Raw genomic sequence first — 21,667 nt, 5'->3', positions numbered from 1 at the left:
AGGGAATTACCCACAAGTCATTGCAATAGGACTTTAAACACAGGATGACCAGTGATAGCTGGGGGCTTAAAAGAAGATAAACAAAGAGGAATGCATGTTTGTCATATTAAAATGTATACATTTAAAACAACGATTAAAGATGAAAAAACCCACACAAAATCAGACGATATTTACTATTTAATTCTTATTTTGTCATTCAAGCTACGTATTTTGACAAAACGGTAACATTATTTAAAGTGAGGAAACAGCCTGGAAGACTTGTAAATACCCTTAATTGTAAATATTTGTTGACAGATACAGACAGAAGAGAAGAACCCTCTATGGCTCCTCGATTTATATATATATTTCATTTATATATTATATTCATTTTTGTATAAAGGACTCACACAGAAGTGATGACATGAAATAACAATTCATAGTTTCAGGTTTTTGTATTGTGTACTTTTTACACGGTTCTGTAGTTGACTTGGTACTGGAACGGGGGGGGTCATGTAGTGATGGCTAAAGTGGACGAGGCATAGAACATCCGCTCTTTTAACCTCTGCTCACGTATGGACACACATTGCCATCTCCCAGTGGAGTCAGAAAAAGGCCAAGGTTAAAGGTCATCTCTCCCGTGGCGTGTGCGGGGGCGTTCTGAACAGGAGAGGGCCGCCACACCTTAATCCCCCCCCAAGAACATTTCAAAGGGACCTGAAAAACGTTTTGACACAGTGGATGAGTAAAGCGCGTCGAGCACTCCCGATCCTTATTTCTGTGCCCCGCGTTCACACCACAAACGCGCTGTGTTCTCCTGCATGATGGGCGAGCTGATGAAGGACATAACCGTTGCTCTATTTTGTTGCATTAATTATTTCTGCCCTAACAAAACCTAGTTGTGTTTTGCTCTGTTTCATCAACGTTCCAATTAGTTAATTAGATCGGCTGGCGCTTGGTGCTCTGATTCTGGATCAGAAATATATGTGGACTCAACTGGCCTTGTGCCTTAGAGAAGCAGGAAGAGCTAAAGGTGTGTTGCCTCGCCTCATTGACCACCACAGGCCTCGCTAAGTGACCGATTCAAAGGCAGTAAGATGTAGTCCTTGTCGCACGCGGGCCCCGCCGGCACAAATGGGTGAACGTTTAAGTCGATGTAAAGAGATGTCACACCTTTTTTATGGGCTTATCCGTTGACCTCCAGGAGCCAATCAGGCGGCAGGTATAAAGATGATGTTTGAAGGTCCAGGCTTCTCTCAGGAGGACGGGACAAAGACACATACACACACATAGTAAGAGAGGAGGTATCGGGGAGGGGAGGGGGGTTGATATTCACATGTGTGTTCATGCATGCTTTCCTGTATGTGTGGGAGGAACAAAGCAAGAGTGAGTAGTTAGGTGGAGGTGTGTTACTTTCAACATTGTGTGTGCGTGCGTGCATGTGGGCGCTGGGTGGTAGCTTTTCAAAGAGCAGAACATTTAATTGAATTCTGTGCAGCTCCTTGTTATTCTAGTCATGACCGAGAGCCTGCTCCGTGTTGTCCCAGCAGTGGGGGGGGCGGCCCTACCTGCAAACACGGCCAGGTTTTGCACTCGGTGTGTGTGTGTGGAAACTGGGGTTGTGAGGTGACTGTGGTGGAGCTGGTGTTGTTCTAGGGCAACTTGAGTCCTGATGTGGTAACGAGGAGGGGAAGTGGTGAAAGTCAGCCCTGAACCTCACCCTGAAAAGAAAGCATGAAACTGGCAGAACATTAATATTAAATATCTATATTTGTGTGTGGGTGAAAGGTGAGAGAATGTAATTTGAGGGTTCATGTGAAGCTATCGCCTCATTGTCCTCATTACAAAGCGACCCAAAGTGGACACAAACGGGACAAAACAACACAATCACGACGCACGTTGCTCCAGGTACGGAGGAGATATGCGGCCTAATGAAATGAGTCTTCCAGCAATTACAAGCTTAAACGATGATGCAAAAACTTAATTTATAGATAGATTTCACCCGGGCTTATCGCTGAGAAACACTGTAATAGCATTCGGCTGGGCGTGCGTGCTTGTGTTTGAGAAGATTGGTAAAAAGGTGACCAGGATCCAGATAATGAATTGCTGCAAAAGCAAGGACACCTAAAACCTCAGTGGCTCTCACGTGAGTTAACGATTGGCTTCATATTACTGGAGCTGAAGGGTAATTCTCCAGAGAGATGTTTATGGTACCAGCTAAATACGGCACAATGACAATCCAATCAACCCTTTGGCGCGCACATACACACACACACACACGCGCGTTCTCACTGACTTCGTTGTGGTTTGAGTGTTAAAATCAAAGATCTCAATGACATGGAAGTGCCACAAGCCTATTGATCTATAAAGATATGTCTGGTTCCTTGGTTCTTGTTCTTTTTAATCATGGTTCAACATGTAACATGTAACAAGTATACACTGTGTCACACATACATACTGTTATGCTTTTTAAGTTGTGCTTTGTTGCATAATATCGCTAATTATGCTTTATGTTACGTGTTATTAAATAATGTATTTTTTACCTTGGTGTTTTATTATGGTGCACATACTAGTCTGTGGGCTCTGTAATTATTCACCTGTGTGAAAGTGAGATCAATAAGAAGCCCACTGACTTTTGAAATTGATTACATTTTAAATATCTTTTGTTTTCTAATGAAGAGGGCTCAAAAAACAATATAATGTACAATTTAATCACTGATTTAAGGAACGTGGTTGGGGATCTGGTGTTCAGACCGTGACTCGAGTGTGTAATCGCTGGTCTGACATGTTCCCCACTCACAGGTCACGTGGTAAATAAATACATAGATTTCCACGAGCGCATGCTGACCAGCAGGTTACAATGGAGTTCTGAAATGGCAATTTGTCACATGAAGTGACATATTAACCCCCCATTGACACACACACACACGCACACATAATGTCTCTGTGTAGGTTCTGCTATTTAGCAGTACAGTAAATGAACATGATATTTAAGTGACTGCCATTTCCTGAGAGCAGGCTTTTCTTTCCCCCTCCTCCCCCTCCTTCCCCTCCTCCTCCCGGCTTTTCTCTAAATTTCCCCGGGGAGCTTCAGCCCCCCCACCCCCACCCCTGGGTTTGGCTGGGTGTCAGAGCCCCAGCAGCCATGATACTTCATCAGGCTTTGGCACCATTATTGGCAAGAGCACTCCATATCCTCTTAGCAGTTATAGCTTTTCAATTTTCCTTTGAAATGCTGAGCCTAGCAGAACATATGGCAATATTTTGGCTTTTAAGTCGGGGGTTGGACCGAAGGGGCGTAAAGCGCCCCGAAACACGGCGTCACAGGCTACGCACCCTTTGACCTGTTCTCCAGAGCGTCAGAGCGGCCCCCGGTCGGGATGTTCATAATCGGCACAATTACACGACGCTGTCAGAACACTTTCCCCCCTGGTGGATGGCAAGAGCTGTCCTATAAAGGATCATCCCCCCCCGCCCCCTCTCAAGTGTCTGCAGAGATCCATTCAACATGAGGGCAGTCAAACCTCCTCTGTCACACTGTGCCCCCCCCCCCCCACATACTTACCAGCACACTCTTCTGTGAGCTGAGGTAGTTCGGCCAGCTCGCTAATTTTAATACTGTCCTCTCACACCGTCCGACTTTTCTGAGCCCCCCCCCCCCCCCCCCCCCCGCCCTTTTCTTACATGGGGGAGTCAGTGCTTCTGGGAAGAGGAGGAGAGAAAGAACTATCAAATTATATTCACCAGCTATTGTATCATTTTCAGCTCCTCGAGAGACTATGGATTTTTAGACCACTCCATTACTAATTAATGCTGGGAGGGGGGTTCAGGACAGGGGGGGGGCTTGAGATTTGGCCGACCCTCCTAGAAACCTAATCCAAATCAATAGGGTTGACCTTGGGCTGGACTGAAGGGAGTGTTGTGACTGAGCTATCGCTGAGGGTCATGATTTATAGTTCAAAAGATTAGCTTAATGTTTTGGGGGGTAGACTTGTGTTTGTTACTATATTATTAACACTTATATACACTATAACACTTATCATATGGTGGTGTGTCATTAATACAACTAATTTGGAATATATTTGAATTCTAAATTATGTATGTACCCCTCTTTATTTTTACAATTTCAAAGTGGTCCATTATGGATATATTTTGTTCTACTGTGATAGTCTTTCACATACTTGTGTGATTAAAAAATTTCTCAATAACAATATCACAAACCCAGCAGCTTTTAATTGATGTCTTTTATTGTGAGATGGGGAGTCATAAAAAAAAAGAACAAAAAAGAAAAAACACCAAAAAAATCACTATAAAAAAGATGAGGCTGTTAAAAGGGAGAGGGGTATATAAAAGTGGGCGTGGTCTTGACACGGACATAAAGTAACAAATTGGCACAAAAAAAAAACATATGAACAAATGTCAATATTATTTTGGCTTGGCAGAAAGGACAGTTTGTGTGGTTAAGAGTAATCCTTCAATAAAACAGCACACACTCATGCTATTAGACATACGATTAGTTTTCAAAAGTTCAGTAGCTTCATATTAGAGAGGGGAAAGAAAACTAACATGAGAATAGATGCACAGAGGTCATAGGTTCCAATTTTCAGGCTTGCAGGGTGCGAGTTCTTTTTCTAAAGAAAAACCTTTTATTTGTTCGAATAACATACTTCAGTGTGCTGGAGAATATTTCCAGGCTCAAAGTTGTTTGCCTTTGTTTTCCATACTAAAATATATTATCGTATTAATACAAACTACAGTCTTGTACACTACATTGTGTAATAAATAACCATAAAGAAATATAAAAAATAAGACACATAAATATAAAAGTTCTCTATGACTAAACAGACATACCCATCTCCTTGGGGGTGGGGATAATACTGCCATTGCTGAAAACATACAGTACACACAAGGAACCAGAACGTAAGAGACAAAAAATAATACTGACAGGTAAAAACATTGCTGACTCCTCAAATTCATATTCGCCTACATTTTGTTACCTGAAGAGACATCTGAGCGTTTCATGGTGTGTTAATAAACAAGTGCACCGAATGAGCTTTGACAAAGGCAGGACACAGTTAGTTAGAACTCATACTTCATTATCCATGTGCATTGGAACTCTTTTAGCTGCTCGGATTAGAAACAAAAAGCATTTTCTCTAAAATCTAGAATGGGTGAATACGCGATGGACCAAACTCTCTCAGCTGTGTATTCCGCCTCATGGGTTGATCTGGGACTGGCAATACCTGATCGTAGCTGCTAGCCTTCCACAGCAATATTCAATGGCACTTTTGATATGCATGCTTGTCTTGTTTAGTTTGATTCTTTTTTTTGCATATGGCTCGGAATAGGGGGGAAGGCATGGGCGTGATTTGGGGGGGGGGAAGACTGTTTTCTTGATCACCTCTCTGCTTGCTCTGAACACTTTTTAGGAAAATGCCCTTATTAACTTTCTGGATGAGATCAGATGAGAATATTGATACGGCATACTTTAAATGTGCAGCAGAAGCAACAGGAATGATTAGCCTCGTTTAGCATAAATACTACACATCTGGGGGGGGGGCGGTTGCTCTGATGGGAACAAATAGTCCTGCATTTAGCCACCTACTGGACTGGAGTGTGAGACAGTAGATAAGCAGGACATACAACCTCTAGCTTAAGCAGCGTTACGTTTAGCTTCAGCTAGTTTTTCTCCCTCTTTCTTTTCCTCATAAAAAGCCTAATGCAGCTAGGAAAAACTAAACCAAGTTAAGCTAAGCTAAAGTAAGCAAAGCCAAGCTTAGCAGCTGCCGGCTGCAGCGGTATATTTATCGGACACATATATTTGGATTCTCATAAAGAAAATATCTAGGTTTATTTCCCAAAATGTCAAACTATTAACTATAAAACACTGATTTGTAAAGGAAACGTTGACAAAGAGGAATCTACAATTCTGAAAGGAAGTAAATGTCCGCTCTCCGTTGTCATTTTTCTTAAGGCTCACAATCCAAATGAAAGAATAGCAAAAAAGAGACCTAATGCTAACATCTGCTAGCGAGGTGGCGTGGTATATCTAGTGCGGTAATACTGAAGGGTGGACAACACAACTCCACTGCTCGATACATCGGTAAACCAAGCCACTTGTAGTGCACAGTATTTGTCTTTTTTTTCCTTCCAACTTAATAAAATACTGAGTTATTTTTTTGTTCATTGGCAATAAAAAGGTATAGAAATATCTCCCGACTGTACAGCTTTCAAAGGTTAAAATATGAGTGAGAAAATTAGTAACACTGATAAAAAGAAATGACCCACGGTGTTTTAGTAATAAAACATTATCTAAAACGTGTCGGCTCTAGCTTCCAAAGTCTGTATAATGCATTTCCTTCGTTAGTTAAAATTTGTATTTGTCTTCATCTTTTTCTTTACAAATTGATTTTTTTTGGACAGCGAGAAATCGCTCTCCACCGGAAAAGTCACTAGTATTTTTTTAAATTCAGGCACACCTGGATTTTCTACACAGTAGTGAACTGAAAGGAACTGTCAGAGTGACCGGACATCACCTCCTGCATTCTTCCTGCGCACGGGGAGAGGAGGAGAGATGTGATTGTGTCTCGGGGAGGAGTCGGGGTGCCTCTTTCAGTCCGTATCGCCTTTCTCCTGCAGCGTCTGGTTCTGCTCTCCACAAGCCGTGTCTGTTTCGCCTCCACTCCCCTCTGTGACCTCCACCTCTGCTTTCCCCTCTTCCGTCAGCCCTTCCTCTGCATCCATCGCCTCCTCATCCTCCTCCCCTTTCTCTTCCTGACTGCTTCCGAGCAACTCATCCCGCCTTGAGTCAGCCTCCTGGTCTTCCTCCTTGTCTTCCTCTTCCGCCTCTATTGCTGTCTTCTTCTTCTGCCCTCCTCCCTGCACCAACACTCTCTCCATCTCCTCCTCATTCCTCTGCTCTTTTCCTTCCACCTCCACCATTTCTTTCTCCATCTCCATTTCATTCCTTTCCTCCCCTCCTTCTCTCTCCTTTAATACTATTTCTGTCTCCTCCTCAATTCTCTCTTCTTCCTCCTCCTCATCCCCTCCTTCGTCCCCTATCTGCACCACTTGGATGTCATCCATGTCCACAGCGCCGTCCTCCTCCTCGTCTTCACTCTCCTCGTCCTCCCTCGTGCTGCTCCCCCGCTCGTCCAGGTCCAGCTGGGAGGGCGCCAGGAGCCGCTCCAGTCGAGCCAGCGCCTCCATCTCGGCCCGGGCCTCGCCGTCCTCCTCGGGGCTCTCGCGGCCTTCGCCCTGCGTCTCCTTCTTGCAGTAGGAGTAGCGGTGGTTCATGTGCTGGGAGTAGGAGCCCGAGTGCGAGAAGCGCTTGCCGCACTTGTCGCACTGGTACGGCTTCTCCCCCGAGTGGAGGCGCATGTGTTCGATCAAGTGGTGCTTGTGTTTGAAGGCCTTGCTGCAGATGCCGCACTCGTGAGGCCGCTTCCCTGCAGAGGAAAGAGACAGTAAGATGTGCGTCAACATTTAGGAGGAGTGAAGGCGCTGTTGGGTTTAATAAGGTGCAGACATGGGAGTAATAATCACCCCCCCCCCCTTTAAGAGGCTGAGATCTATCATCGGTGTATCCAAGCAAGACGTTTCAAAACAATACAACACAATCACAAATGGGCTCGCAAAACCTTCAAGGAAACTTTATCCAGGCAGTGAGCTGCTTTTCACCTCGCGATGAGGTCATTTGAAGCTGAAAACCACTGTTGCAAGCCAGGTATCAGAGTAAGAAAAAAACAAACCAACGCCTCTGAGAGTGTTGACCCACACTTGGCCACGGAACCATCATCTCAGAGCAATCCAAATTACTACCAGAGCTCGCTTCTTGCGAAACATTCAGGGGCTTCACATGAGAAGCTGGCAGTGCAGAGGTGGGGAGTTGGCGGAAAGAAGTTCTCAGACCTCTTCTGCGCGTGTTGAGTAATACCTGCTGGAATGGAGGTGTCCACCCCTCTCTGGGCTGCAGCTCAAAATCCCCCTTTCTCTCGCACTCTGACTCATCTTTACCAAGAACTAACAGTGCTGGTGAGACCAGTTCCGGTTGTGCTGTTTTATGTCTTATGACACACGAGAGGTGGTATTTACCCGTGTGTTCGTATTTGTGTCTCAGCAGCGAGCTGCTCTTCTGGAAGATCTTGTCGCACAGGTCACAGGCGTACATGCTGCCGTCCGTCTTCTTCATCTTCTTCCGCGCAGGGCCCGAGTCCGAGTCGTTCTGCTCCTCCATGGTGGACACGCCTTCTGAGCCCGTGTCGTGCTTCTCCTCCTGAGGAATGTGACAAATCACAGATGTATTCAAAGGGTTTTCAAGACCAATGACTCACGCTGCAGCACGGGAAACTAGCCTGTGTCACAGCCTACTTAAATCTCTCTTGGATGCTCTTTTTAAAAAGTAAAATCTCTCCGGATTTCCAGGTTATGGATGAGCAAGTGTTTCCTTGGCCCGAACTAATACACATCCTGTTCACTTACCATCACACTTCCGGGTTCTCTGCCATCCCTGGGCTGGTAAAACTCATCTACTGATGCAGCGCAACAGGATGTGGGGCAGTATTAAGGGGATGATATATACACGGAGCTCGTCCATTTTACAAGGCAGGTCTATGCCAATCCACTTAACACAAAAGTATAATACAACAACAATAAATCAATGAGGCAGGCAGAGGTGTGCCGTTTAAACAGATTCCATCAGATCAATAGGAGCTCTGCAGTAAAGTGCAGCCTCATGTCCTCCAGGCGACAGCCTGGGAAGATCACTCACACACCCGCAGCCATCTACATCCATCATTAGGCGTCGGCACAATGAAGAACTATTAAGGGCTGAATTCAGACGTTTCTATATATGACTTATTGATTACGTTTGGGATGGTTTCACACTATCTATCATGTCCTGGTGGATTTTGAACAATGAGAAGTAATGATCTGGACGGAGGGGTTTGACTGATCGCTCCTAGAGAGAGAAAAGACAGAACCACTTGCTTGTGAAAATTCGCTCCTGCATAATCTGCTTTCAGCTGTTTTCTAAGTCAAACCTGTTTGCTGTAGCTGACCAAACTCCAGCAGCATCGTAGTGTAAAGAGCAACTGTGCTGTCAGACTTGCGCTAATGAAACTAGAGTAACAAAAGCTCTGAAATGCTGATGAGGCAAATACAGCTCTGAGCACTTAAAATTAACATCCTCCCTTGTCCATTACATTAGCGTGCTTTAAAGGTGCTTGTTACTGGGCTCTCGCGCTTGCTGTTCCCCCCTATTTTCAGTCTGTGCTAAGCTACATGTAGGCTATTCCTTATCTTGATATTTCGCCTACAGAGAGCAGTATTGTGTAATCGCAGGGGAAAAAAAGCAAATGAGCACGTTTTCCCAAATGTCAAACTCTGCATTTGAAAACTGGGACACTCAGCTGCCACATTGGGGGAGTAAATGATTACACACCTTAACTCCGTTGAGGTGGATGGTTTCCTGCGTCTGGGTCCCAGCAGGGCTACTGGCTGTAGTGGTATAAGTGTAAGCCAGCTGGGGGATCAGGATAGTCTGTTTGTTGTTAGTGGCGAGTGCTCGTAGGCATTGCATTGTGGTCACAATGTCAAGGGCTTTGGCACCTGGCTGGCTGGCGTACAGTGCGATGGGGCTGGCGCCCATGGCTGAGAGTGGCGATGCCTCTTTCTTTGTGCAAGTTAAGTTTAGGGGTTCATCCACATTGGTAGAGCCAGAGGAAGGGGAGGGGTAAACACGGGCTACAGCCACCACTCTCTCCCCTTCCTCTCTGGTGGGCCTTGGCAGCGACAGGTCTAGGGGTCCCTCAGTGCTCTGGGGAGGCGGGGCTGGGACGGGACCCCCAGCTGTCAGGTTTAGAGGTGAGGGAGAGGCTGGGGTGCTGTGACTGCCGTTGACTTCCGCTGGGGTGGCTTCGGTCGGGCTGCCCCGGGTCCCGGAGGGGCTCATATTGGCCGTGTCCTTCCCCGGGACAAGAGACACCACTCTGCTGGCTTCACAGGTGTCCTCCTCCTCCTCCGAGGGAGGTGTCGGGGCACCCAGCGATATCTGACCCTCCTGCATTTTGTCAAACCACTTCTTAACCACATGGATTGGCAGGCTGACTGAGTCGGAGATCTTTGCCAGCTCGTCCTTGGTGGGCTCTGCGTTTAAGGCAAAGTAAGCCTTGAGCAGGGACAACAGGTTCTTGGGTTGATTACAGAGACCTCCCTCTGAAAGCAAGGCAGCAACAGCAGAGTCCGACTTATCCAGGCCCACTCCGTTCAGCCTCACGCCGTCCTTCTTGCAGTGCGTGAGGGCATGGAGTGCTTCCAGCCCACCGGGACAGTTATCACACAGGAGACAAGTCTTAGTGGTGTTTTCCTCTTTTTCTTTCGTTTCATTTGGCCCGGTTCTCCTGATGGTCAGATCCTCAGGGAGTTTCTGGGACTTGAAGGTGTCAGTGGTGGTCTGGTCTGGAGAGGTGGGTTCAGACTCTTTCTTCAGGTTGTGGGCCATGAGCTGCCCCTGGTTGGGGTCCAAACTGTAGTTTATAATGATTTTTGCATTTCCATCTTGACCCACAATGGGCAGGCTGATGGCTGAGATGAGTTGCTGCTGTGCAGGATGGAGCATTCCAGTGGTTAACCCCGAGTTCACCTGCCCTTGGCCTTTGGCATTGCTTTCTAGGACCTGACGAATGACGTTACCGTCTACCGCCACTTTGAGAGCATTCTGCAGGTCTGCCAGGTTGATGCTGATGGGGGACATCAGCCCCACCGTGGGCAGGACCACGGCTTGCACTGTGCCCTGCAGAGGAGTGGAGCCACCTCCATTGAAAACCCCGCCGTTCATGGCGGCCATGGCTTGGGATGTTATCAAGGTCGGCTTGTACTCGTAGTCCACAGGCTCGGTCTTGATCTGATTGAGTGGCAGCTGCTCCTGTAGGGGCTTGCTGTGCTCCAGCTTCTCCCTGATCTGGGTGTGGAGGGCCGAGGGTGACGTGGGCAGAACCGGCGATAGACCCTGGCTCTGGGTTTTGGCGTTCCCCGAGCGCGGCCTGCCGTTGACTGAGATGACGCTGATGCACTTCTTACTGCTGATGTGGGAGCTGTATGAGCCTGAGTGGGAGAAGCGCTTCTTGCAGTTGGAGCACTCGTAGGGTTTCTCTCCTGAATAAAACGATGACGTGGACAACAGAGAGAGAACAGAGGGGGGGGAGGAGGGGGGGGACGCAGACGGATTTCCATTAGTGAATGAAGCTAAGTGAGCGAGCTAGGCAATGAGCATTGTAGTATAGTAGGAAAAAAGCTCTAATGCATTTCAATGATGCTTAAACGCTGATGTAATGGCACCGTTGGGAAATGCCCCTCCCTAATTGCTGTCCCATAATGCCAAAATAAACACAATTATGGTAAAATAAGGACTGAAAAACAATTGAGGATGTCTAAATACAGGGAATTGGTAAATACATAAATAAACCATAAATATCGGTTCAACGGAACCATCTGTGGCCAACAGAGAATCATGGCAGAGAAGTTCAGTGTCACGTGCATGCACAAACCAACACACACAGACACGAGCGAAATGCTGCCATGGTGACGGGGTTGTCCACTCACCGCTGTGGATGCGTAGGTGCTCCTTTAGATGGTGTTTGTATTTAAATGCTTTGCCGCATTCAGTGCACTTGAATTTACGATTGCCTCCCGACTGGGGGATGTGTCTCTGTTGGACATGGGAAGAGAGGGGGACATTCAGTGAGATGCACCTTGAAAACACAACCTTTGCACCGTTGATCATTTGCGTCGCAGTGTCATTAATCAATCGCGGAGCAAAAGTTCATGTTTATTTGTCCTGAGCTGCTGGAGACACAAAGCTTTCATGTAGGTTTGCATAATTTAGGATCACTTTGAGCGTAATCACCACCGAACGCTACTGAAACCTTCTGGCGAACCAATCCAGCCGCTTTGACTACTATAACGTGATGCATATAAATATCAAACTGAAGCACAGAATAATCTGTCATACAAATTATTCGACTACTTTCTTACTACATGTTTCCGGTAAATCCTGCAAAATGTTGAACCAGACTAGAGAGGAGTATCTAGTTTGTAAAAATAAAAAAATACCTTTCCTTACCACTCACAACACTTATGTAGGAAAAACTAAATAAAATCACATAAATAATGAAATACAGGGGAAAGGGGGATTTTTTTAGTTTCACCAGGGAAGTTGTGCTATCAGGATCCAACCCTGTCCTGTTGGTCAGTCACTCCTTTTTTTTTTTTTACCTGATCCCGTCCGCCCTTGTGGACCGTCATGTGCCGCTCCAGCTGAGCGCGGTAGGCGAAGCTGTAGCTGCACTCGGGGCAGTTGAAGCTCTCCTCCGTCTTCTCGTGTCGGTACTTGATGTGCTCCTTCAGGGAGCTGTAACGCTTGTAGCCTCGTGCGCAGTACGGGCAGGTGAGCAGCTGAGAGAACGAATCGGGAGTTCCTGTGTGGAGAAAAAAGACAAATGTTGTAAGGACATATATCAGAGTGAAGGGGAGGGGCGAAAGGGGGGGTGTTGTACCCACTCAATCAATAGACAGAGGCTCTTTGATGTTACACAAGGCCTGCCACAGTAACACTGCGAGTTCACCACTGAGAGACCCTGCCCCACAGGTAAACAGCTCCCAGGTGACCAAATGGACAAAGGGCGATTAGTGATCCGTAATAGTCCTTGTCTGTCCTGTCCTTGTGGAAGGGGCGCGCTCGGCAGCGATGCAGGGGCCTCCATTCATTTATGCTTTTGTACTTCTTGCGCAGCAATTACAGCTTTTACCCCTGAAATTCCATTTGATTGCCCATTGTGCGTTTTCGGAAAACACCCACGCATACGAGGAAAAGTAAGCTGGGTAAACACCTGGCTGCGCTGACAGAGGGTCTCGGTTGCTTGGCTCCCACACAGGTGAAGCATTAATTTGTTAACAGGTGATGTATTGGTGAGGGCCTCGGGATGGGAATGCGTGCGCACACACCGCCCAGGTGACTGTGAGCCGAGAGCTCACGCAGACGTGACAAATTTACTCAGGTGCTGTAGTTTCTCTTCCTGCCCTCTACCCCCCCCCCCCTCTCCACCATCCTCCTTTGTGGCAGCAGGTAAAAGGCGAAAAAAAGGCCAGGGAGCAATAAAAAGGTCCCAATGTGCTGCACTTAACAAATAACGGCGTGCTGTAATGATGTTGGAGAGTGGCGTTAATGGGGGAAGTTAACACCTAAAGGTGAGACGGGGGAGCAGGTAGAGCCGGGGGGATTGAGTTATTACTGGGTAGGTGCAGTAATAGTGTAAGAGCTTTTTGACTGAGCTCTCAGGTTGATATGCTGGTGTGTGTGTGTGTGTGTGTGTGAGACTGTACACCTGGCTTGTGTGCACTACCAACAGGGACATGAATGTCATTTAAAGCAATCAGAGGAAATGGATAATTACACAAACATGCTATTATGTCCCGTACCGTTCTCATCGTGGACGCCGGCGTCGGGCGTGCCCTGGCGCTGGGGCTCGTCCTCCGGGGCTTCTGGGTAGATGACTGCCGTGTCCCCTTGCTGCAGCATCTCCTCCAAGTGGGCGTCTGTGCTCCCGTCGTCCTCGCCGTCCGACGCGCACTCCTCCTTCACTGCGAGGGGGAGGGGGGAATACAGGCGCACAGATTAGAGTCACGCCCGCGAAGGAGAGGCTTCATTGAACACGCCGTCATTTGTCAGGCGCACGTGTTTTTCTGTCGATGCGGGCAGCGCGTATGAAACCCAAACCTCTGTAATGTGATAATCCAATAATGGCACTGTCATTATAGCCGAATTGGATCTTACAGTCCGGGCCCTTCATCATGACATAATCAACAGCCTGGAATGAAGCACGCGGTGCCGGGGGGGGCAAAGAATGAAACATCCTGAATTCTGTTGTTCACAATAGGATGAGAAAACTAATTAGCGTCAAAGGCCACGGGGCGACTGTATGAGCACAGAGCGCTTTGTTAAGACCTGAATGCCAGAGCCCTCACTATGTTAGGTAAGGTACTTGTTTGGACTGCGACTGATAATTAGGTGATGAATCTTGTCCTGATGTATTGCGGTGGATGGATATCACACAGCAAGGTCTGCGTTCACACATGCTACTAAACACACACACACAGAAAGCTCTCCTCTCTGGAGAGGCTTGGCCTTCAGACTGCTCAATATCCCAGCAAATGAGTCTGCACGTGGGAGCCGAGTACGTGTTCCCCCCCAAACCTCCCCGTGCATCACACAAGCCCGACTAGCTAGCCTAACGAGTACTAATTAGCGAGCTGCGGCTTGTAGAATGTGTAACCCGAGGATGGAGTTTAAGACGCGCAGGGGACACTTCCTTTCCTTGTTTCCGCCCCTGCTCTCAATCAGCTTCCTCGAGTGGACACCGGAGCAGAGTGTTGTGTGTCTGCAATTAAATCCGAGCATTAGTGCTCCTCGGATACTTTAGCGTGCCCGTGTGTATCATCACAGAGGATAAGGACGAGGGTGAGCCATCAGCTAAAAGCAAAGTTGTGGTGTTTAGCGGGCAGATGTTCTCCTTGGAGACGGGAACAGGTGTAGCGCTGCCAGTCTCACCGGCACACAGTGAATACCAGCGCTCTTACACACGGCCCTGCTCCTGCTTCCTCTGGTGCGCCGAGACAAAGCCCCCAAACAATGTCAGTCCTTTGTTGCTACGGTTTTTGGAGACTATTTCCAGAAAACATCGCACCCTGTAGAAGAAAGAAAAAGAAAAACCGAAGCCAACACCAGGTGTCCAACTGTGTAATTCTCATCATAAGGTGCGCCATGTTTCCTCTTATAGATATAGTTTGCTATAAACCCTGTTATAGCTCTGTTAGCTGCAAGCCACCGCCATGTGGAGAATCGTGTGGAATAAATTGAGTGCCTTTGATGAATTGCTTTTTATTTTCCACACTTCTGTTGTGTAGACATTATGAAAGAATGTGGGAAAGCGCTGACCTGACTGTGTTTAGCTCACAAACATACCTGGAGGCTTCTAAATGTTCATCATATGTGTCAAGTCCCGGTTGGGGGTCTGCGATGCAAAGGTATGAAAAGCTGTTGTTTGTCCCTTCTTGCGTGCGTGTCTGTCTCTCTCAGCTCTTTGTTCCGTACACAGCGAGGCCAAAGAGGTTTGCAGCCTCCGTGTTATCAGCCTGCTCCCCTGACATGAAACATCACACAGGCTATTTATTTGCTGACGCAGGGATGTGTGCGCACCACTGCACAAGTGGATAATCGGTCCAACCACCCCCCCCCAGCAACAATGGCCCTGTGAGGCTGCGGCAGCACACTCTGCAGCGGCTTTGATGCAAAAACAAATCCACAACAACAACTTCTTTCTTAATTTTACCGAATAACCGAGCCATGGTGACTAAATCACCAGACCACCCACTCTCTCCTCTTCCCTTTCTCGTCACTCTGTGCCAACATCTCTGCAACGTGATAACGATGGCATCCCATGTTGCATTTCCTGCCGCTGCCGACCTTTGCCTCCGCCGATCCCGTCCCGCGGTTGCGCATCCAGGCCCTGCTCGTGGGTTCCATCTCCACACCACAGATACGGACTCTACGCAAACTCCTCAAATTACGGTAAATTTGTTAGTGGAGATGTGGCAGTTTTTCTCCCGTCAACAAGAGTGTTCTTTCCTGTCCAGAAGTGTGGCTCAGCTTTAACATCAAACCGTGACACACAGGAATGTTAGTGTTTCCAGAGAGGGCCTCAATGAAACAAGTGATCCAAAAGGATGTAGAGTGTAAGGGCCACCCTATATCGTTACGGCATATCAGAGGTGAAACGCTGAGGATAAAGTCGTAAGAGCTTTGCAACTTTGCAGCCGGTTACAATAATGCAGCAGAGCACGAGTGCACGCACTCGACTACCAACCAGCTGTAATCATGCTCTCCAGTTTGTCAAACATAAAGGAAAAGTCCTCCCAGGTCAACGCTCTCTCTGCCTTTTTAAATCCCCTGGAGTCACTCAGCCTGTTCCTGGAGGAAAACAGGCTGCAGTTTAATGCACACCAACACTTGGCCGCTCCGGCACTACATAATCATTTAGGAGTGAATGAGTAATGACAGCGAGCATGATACCATGTAATCAAGAGGAATGATTCAGAACAAGAGGAAACCAGTGAGAGGGAACGGAGCAGGGAGGGGAGGACCGGGCAGATGGCAACAACGCTGAAAAACCACCGCTTCAGGTTTTTAGAGCACGGCTGTCCCAGGAGAAGGAGTGTAAAAAGATTCTTTTTTAATTTGAACGAGCTCGGCTGTGCCGAGGAGAAGATTAGCGGCTGGCCGTCAAAATTCAAGGCTGGGCCTGGACCCTTCTCCGCCCCCGGGAGTGAAACCACACTGAGGGGAGGGGTTGTTTGTTTACAAGCCCGTGGCTTTCCTCCCGTCTCGTCAGGAAATGACAAGAAAGATGTTGCTTCATGTATGTTATGACAGCTACAGACAGTAAAAAAGAGAGGCGTGTGTGTGTGTACGTAAGTGAAGGCCAGGAAGGGAAATATGCATGATCAGCCATAAGTGTGGAGCACAGCCAGCTCACTGAGCTGTTTCAGTGTAACTCATGCTTTTGAAGTGTTTAGTGTTCACGAGCCCCGGCCAAAACCAATGACATTATTCTTCCTCCAACTTTCCCTCTGTGCGAAGAGGTACGGCTGGAGAGCGGGGGGGACGCCGGCGCCGCACGGGGAACGCGTGGCTACGCCGTGCACATCTCTGTCTGCGTGAGTAACTGAAAGGTCGACTGAAAATGAAACGAGCTGAAACGCTGGAGAGAGCAGGAAAAAAAGAGGACGCTGGACATTTTTTCTCTAAATCCCAAACCTCTCCCTCTAACACGTCCCTCACTCATGACACATCCAGCCAAAAGCTGACAAAAGGGAGCGACACCCTAGAATAAATATCCACGTGGCTGAATATCTAATTACGTTTCATACGGAGCTGTATACGTGTTGCATATACTGTACTTGGCTCGGGCCCCGGACTCACTCACACACACACACACACACACACACACACACATTTATGTGCAGTATGAGGCCTTGAGCCCAGCTTAGAGCACTGACATCCTTTAGCACCTGCAATTGTTATTTTGGAGGTGGGGGGTGGACACCTCTGACATCAGGCCTTCCTGTGGCTCTGATGTCACTTCTACGTAGTTTGAGATAAAAAGGAGTCCAGTTCAATGCCCACCAGTGCCGTAAAGCCCTCTCTGCTTGAAGGTCTCTCCCGGCGTTGGCATTGTCTCTCTTCTGAAATCGTGCTTCCTGCCTTAGTTTGTCAGCCACCACGTGTAGTACCGGTTTCCTTTCACTGTGCGTTTTCACAATGAGACAAAAGCCTGGCACTTGACTGTGTGCCCACGTCAGCGGGGCACTGCTAAACTTAACCCTTCCGTGGTCAAACGGAATAGATGTGGCAACCGTCAATAGAGGGGCCCGTTCGGCGGTGACGCTCTCTGTGGCAGCTCAGACAGAGAGGGGGGGTATGCATGCTGAGTAACTGGGACAATGCAGGTGGTATGGAAACCCTCGCCGTTCCTCGTCTCAATGAACAGTTCTGGCGAACAATAAATCAGTCACTGTTATCCCTGGCTGATTTTGAGGAGAAAATAATCAAATGAGTGCTTGTGCTGAAGTTTTCCACATTAGGGAATACTGTGGAATGCATTGGAGGCGCGATGTGTGTGTTTGCTTGAGGTTGCTGCGTCTGTGCGTGACGATAACAATGAGTCTCACCTCCGTCCCAGCAGCGCTGCGTGGCGCGCTTGTCGTCCGGCGGGGTGCAGGCGCAGTCGGCCCCGTCCGCCAGGCTTCCTTCCTCCTCGGCGATGTGCAGCTTGTCCTCGTCATCGGAGTCCGAGCCCGCCTCCACTGCATTGCCATAGTTAGTCACTGCACAGGGACACATGGGGGGACAGAGGTTAGGATGACTCTTTTATTTTGTATTAATCCTGAAAAGGAGATCGTTTGTGCGTATCAAGGATAAAAACAATAATCTAATATTGTCTGGGCTACTTGATTGTGAGCACCGACAGCCAAAGGCTGGAATGCAGGTGGAGTTAAACTTGTATCGTCATTTAAATGTTGAACTATTAAATGAAATGGGGGAGGGGGCGGGGTTAAGGGGCTGGGAACACCAATTTAACAGAGAAGTGGGTTGTTAAAGCAGGAGAGAATAAAACAGCTTGGGCACCAACAACAGAGCAGAGGGAGGAGGGGCTTCAAAAAGACCGCAGCCGATGATTCGGTGGCCTCAGTGAAGTAAAAGTATGAAACGTTTGAACAAAGATGAGAATCCAGAGTGAACACAAGCTCCGGAAACAACAATCCGTGTGGCCCTGGAAAAAGCCTCAGAACATTGCCACTTGCAGACAAGACATGCAGCACCGGTGTCGGAGATCATTAGATTGGAGGCTGAAGTGGTGGACTGGGAGTGTGTGTGGGGGTCGGTGTGACCTGGTCGGGTTTGTGTTATGGGCTAAAGGAGCCAGGAGACAGCCGGGCCCTTAGAGACCCTTATTCAGGGAATAAATCTCCCCGACCGCCGGCCAGCGTCAGATGCAAGTGTGTGTTCCCGTTCTTTTCATTTTCAGTTCCTTCCACCTCTCAATTCCACCTGTGTTACTTCCACCCACTCTCCTTCCAATTCAACCTCCACCCTCCACCCTCCACTCCCCCTCCATCCCTCTGTTCCACCGAGAGAGCTGCAGATCCTCTCGGAGGCCAAATCAATTCTCCGGTGCGAGCAGCCCAGTCAGCAGCAGGCTCGGGCTGCGGCACTGAAACTACCTTCCCAGCTACTTTATCTCACATCATACACAATATGCACACACACGCACAAACACACACACCTGCATTCACTTGCTGAATACGCACTGGCAGTACAAAGCTGAACATTCTTCTTCACTCACCCCAACCCCTCCCGCCCACTTCTTTCTGAAGTGCTGTATTTATTTATTTATTTATTTTTCCCCTGCTTGTCAGGAGGAGGCGTATCGGGGAGCTTCATGATCCTCCGTTTCAATCAATGAAGATGTTTCTCTCCGCATCACTACTCACGCAAACTGGGCAGACATGCAGGGATCAGGCTGGGGGGGGGGGGGGGGGGATGAAAGGTGGCGGAGGAGGACTGTTATTTGGTGAGTCGTTCGCAGGGTCAACACCGCTGTGCCGCAGCTGCAAAATCCTATCGGGGCTCATCAGGGGAGTTTCATTCTCAACCTCTCGTCTTGTGCCTCACTCCAAAATATCTCTTTTTTTCCAATATAATATGCAGGGTCTGCCACCAGATTGTAGTTTAAGATAGAAATGTTAAGGGGTGACGCACATCCTTTGACTGGCAATAGAACAATTGAAGACCTGGGAACATTGGTGATCGAATGGACTGATAACAAATTGAATTTAAATGCATTGTGGAACGGTATAAACCAGTCTCATGTAACCTCTCTCTCACCCCCTACCTCTCCCTTTTCTTCTAGAAACACCCTGCCAGGTGATGTATGGTCCACTTTGTTCTGAGAGGCTGTGCAGGCGGGGATCCACTCAGGTGTGGAGCTGAGGTGACGCTCTCCGTTTGCCGTGTGTCCAGAGGTGATGAGACAAAAAGCTGCAGAGTGAGAATCAATGCGCCGGGGGGCTGCAGAGCGGAGGTGGTGGCCGCGGCCAGCGGGGCAATGAAAGCAGGGGGCCGCAGGGTGCGGTAAAGAGTGAAGGATTAGGACGTGTCCAACGAGGGGGAGGTGGACAGAGAAACAGTCTTCCTGTGCCAATTGGTCGGCGGTGTTTTGCGACAAGAATGTGTGCTCCGACAGGAGATGTAACACCTCGCACCAACAAAGGCTGCGGCCCCTTCTGGCTGAGCGGCTCGCCGTTTGGACAGCTGGCCTCATTAGCGCTAACATGCTAGCGCACAACAGGAGGACGACTCCTACGCCGCCGAGCACGAGAGAGAGAGAGAGAGAGAGAGAGAGAGCGCGCCGGTGGGTGAAGAGCGGACTTCTTAAAGTTTGGCGTTGAACACCTTGTAAAATAAAAGCCTGTGGCCCGTGGCTTTGGCCACATATCACACCTCCACAGAGCCCTCCCACACACAAACACCGGGGGTCTGGGCGAGAGGGCAAAATACACACGAGGCAAACAGCTCAGATGTGACGCTTGATCTCAGGCCCCCCACGCGTCTTCTGAGCGGTGCAGTAGGGGGCCCCGAGGGACTGGATCTCTCCGCCCTCACCGTCACTCTTCAACCCTTTTGCAAAGTTCCCAGTCCAGTGGGAGACGCAGCAAGAGAGCCCATCTCAGCCACACTTTCATGTGCTGGCCCCCGAGGGAGGGGGGTTGTGTTATTATGACAGCTGCCAGGCTGGATCAATTACTGGCACAGGACCGGGTGACTGGGGTGGGATGCTCCCAAAATGCTGCCCCGTGAGAGAGGGATCACCTTGGCGGACTTATCGCTGTCCATCCGTTGGCACTGGGCTGGAGCGCCATGCGACGCCCTGACTGGTTGGTGGCCCTGTGCTCCTCTGATTGATGAACAGGAAGACAATCGGCCGAGCAGATGGCTTGGTTGGTGAATTCATACACTGGGGGCGGGCCGGGTAGGAATCGCGCTATCTCAGCCTCTGTGGGAGTGAGCTATCTCCGAGGCCCATGGAGGTGTTAGTGACAGGCCTAATAACGGCGCTCTGGACGAGGGACACCGAGCAACACACACACAGTCCGTGAACAAAGACAGGCCCGTCCGCGGTGAGCTTTATCTTGATGCATCACCTGTAAGGACGTCTGTGAACCTCTACGTCTTACTTTCAGGCCGACGGCTCCCGTAGCGGAATGTGTGGGAGGTGCGTCTGGAATGCTCAACCAAAACAATTTTGCCAGTCTTGAAGAGACCGATCAAAGGGTGTGTGCTCTCCCCGCCGCTAATTTCAGCCAACCGACTGACATATATCGTGAGGTCTGCTGTACTTCTGGTTGGGATTAGACACACTGACTCATGGCAGACTGCAGCCACAGTTTTAGTCTGCCCCTTCATTCTACCTCTCTCCTCGTATCTATATTTAGCCTTGGTGCCGTCTCCCTTCTTTGGGAGTCACTTATCTCATTCAGAGCTCCAAACCACCGCAGACGTCCTCGAGGACGACAGAGCGTTCCGTCGTCACAAAGTCTGCCGCTGCGGCTCTGCAATGAAATATCTTTTTTCTCAGGGAAGCCAACCAATACAAAAAAGAAAAAAAAGGGAACGGCTCAAACCAAAGTAAAACAAAGCCGTGCCATTCAAAACCTCAAGTATGCCGTCTCAAGGTGAGGTGCCTCATTCGGCGCTGAGGTAAACGCTGCTGGTCTTGTTAAAACAACAGCCTTCCTCCCACTAAGTCAGGAAGGTCAGCTCAAGTGCCTAAAACAAAACAAAGGAATTGGGATTTTTTTTCTTCCCTTGTGGCTGCCTCAAACTTGCAAGCTCGGCCCTTTTGGGTCAGCCGAAGACAAGTCGGCTCCGGCAGTTGTTACACAGACATTACTGTGCCGTATCCCCTCAGTCAGTTAGATGCTGAGGGCACTAGGGGTCCCAAGAGACCTCACCTCCCTACCAGAGAGTCTACCAACCACACCGCATCACACCCTGAGCGGCATCTCCATGGATACA

At 48.6% G+C, this 21,667-nt stretch overlaps 1 protein-coding gene across 2 annotated transcripts in view; it reads right to left on the bottom strand.

The window, feature by feature from the left end:
* Positions 1–4,205: 4,205 nt before the first annotated feature.
* Positions 4,206–21,667, bottom strand: part of zeb1b (zinc finger E-box binding homeobox 1b) — a 43,686-nt gene continuing 26,224 nt past the window's right edge. Inside the window, exons 1-8 of one of the 2 annotated variants that reach the window (XM_078097024.1) lie at positions 19,485–21,555; positions 17,761–17,916; positions 13,453–13,614; positions 12,250–12,452; positions 11,578–11,683; positions 9,419–11,130; positions 8,071–8,251; positions 4,206–7,424 (exon numbers count right to left, since the gene is read on the bottom strand). In XM_078097024.1, the coding sequence (XP_077953150.1) occupies positions 6,589–7,424; positions 8,071–8,251; positions 9,419–11,130; positions 11,578–11,683; positions 12,250–12,452; positions 13,453–13,552 (3,138 nt within the window). In that variant the 5' untranslated portion in view covers positions 13,553–13,614; positions 17,761–17,916; positions 19,485–21,555 and the 3' untranslated portion in view covers positions 4,206–6,588. Of the gene's footprint in view, positions 7,425–8,070; positions 8,252–9,418; positions 11,131–11,577; positions 11,684–12,249; positions 12,453–13,452; positions 13,615–17,760; positions 17,917–19,484; positions 21,556–21,667 lie in introns of those variants that run through there. The other variant, XM_040167031.2, reaches the window with a different exon arrangement.

Source organism: Gasterosteus aculeatus, chromosome 21 (assembly GCF_964276395.1).
Source record: "Gasterosteus aculeatus chromosome 21, fGasAcu3.hap1.1, whole genome shotgun sequence".
NCBI lineage: Eukaryota > Metazoa > Chordata > Actinopteri > Perciformes > Gasterosteidae > Gasterosteus > Gasterosteus aculeatus.
This window is presented reverse-complemented; position numbering and strand designations above follow the sequence as displayed.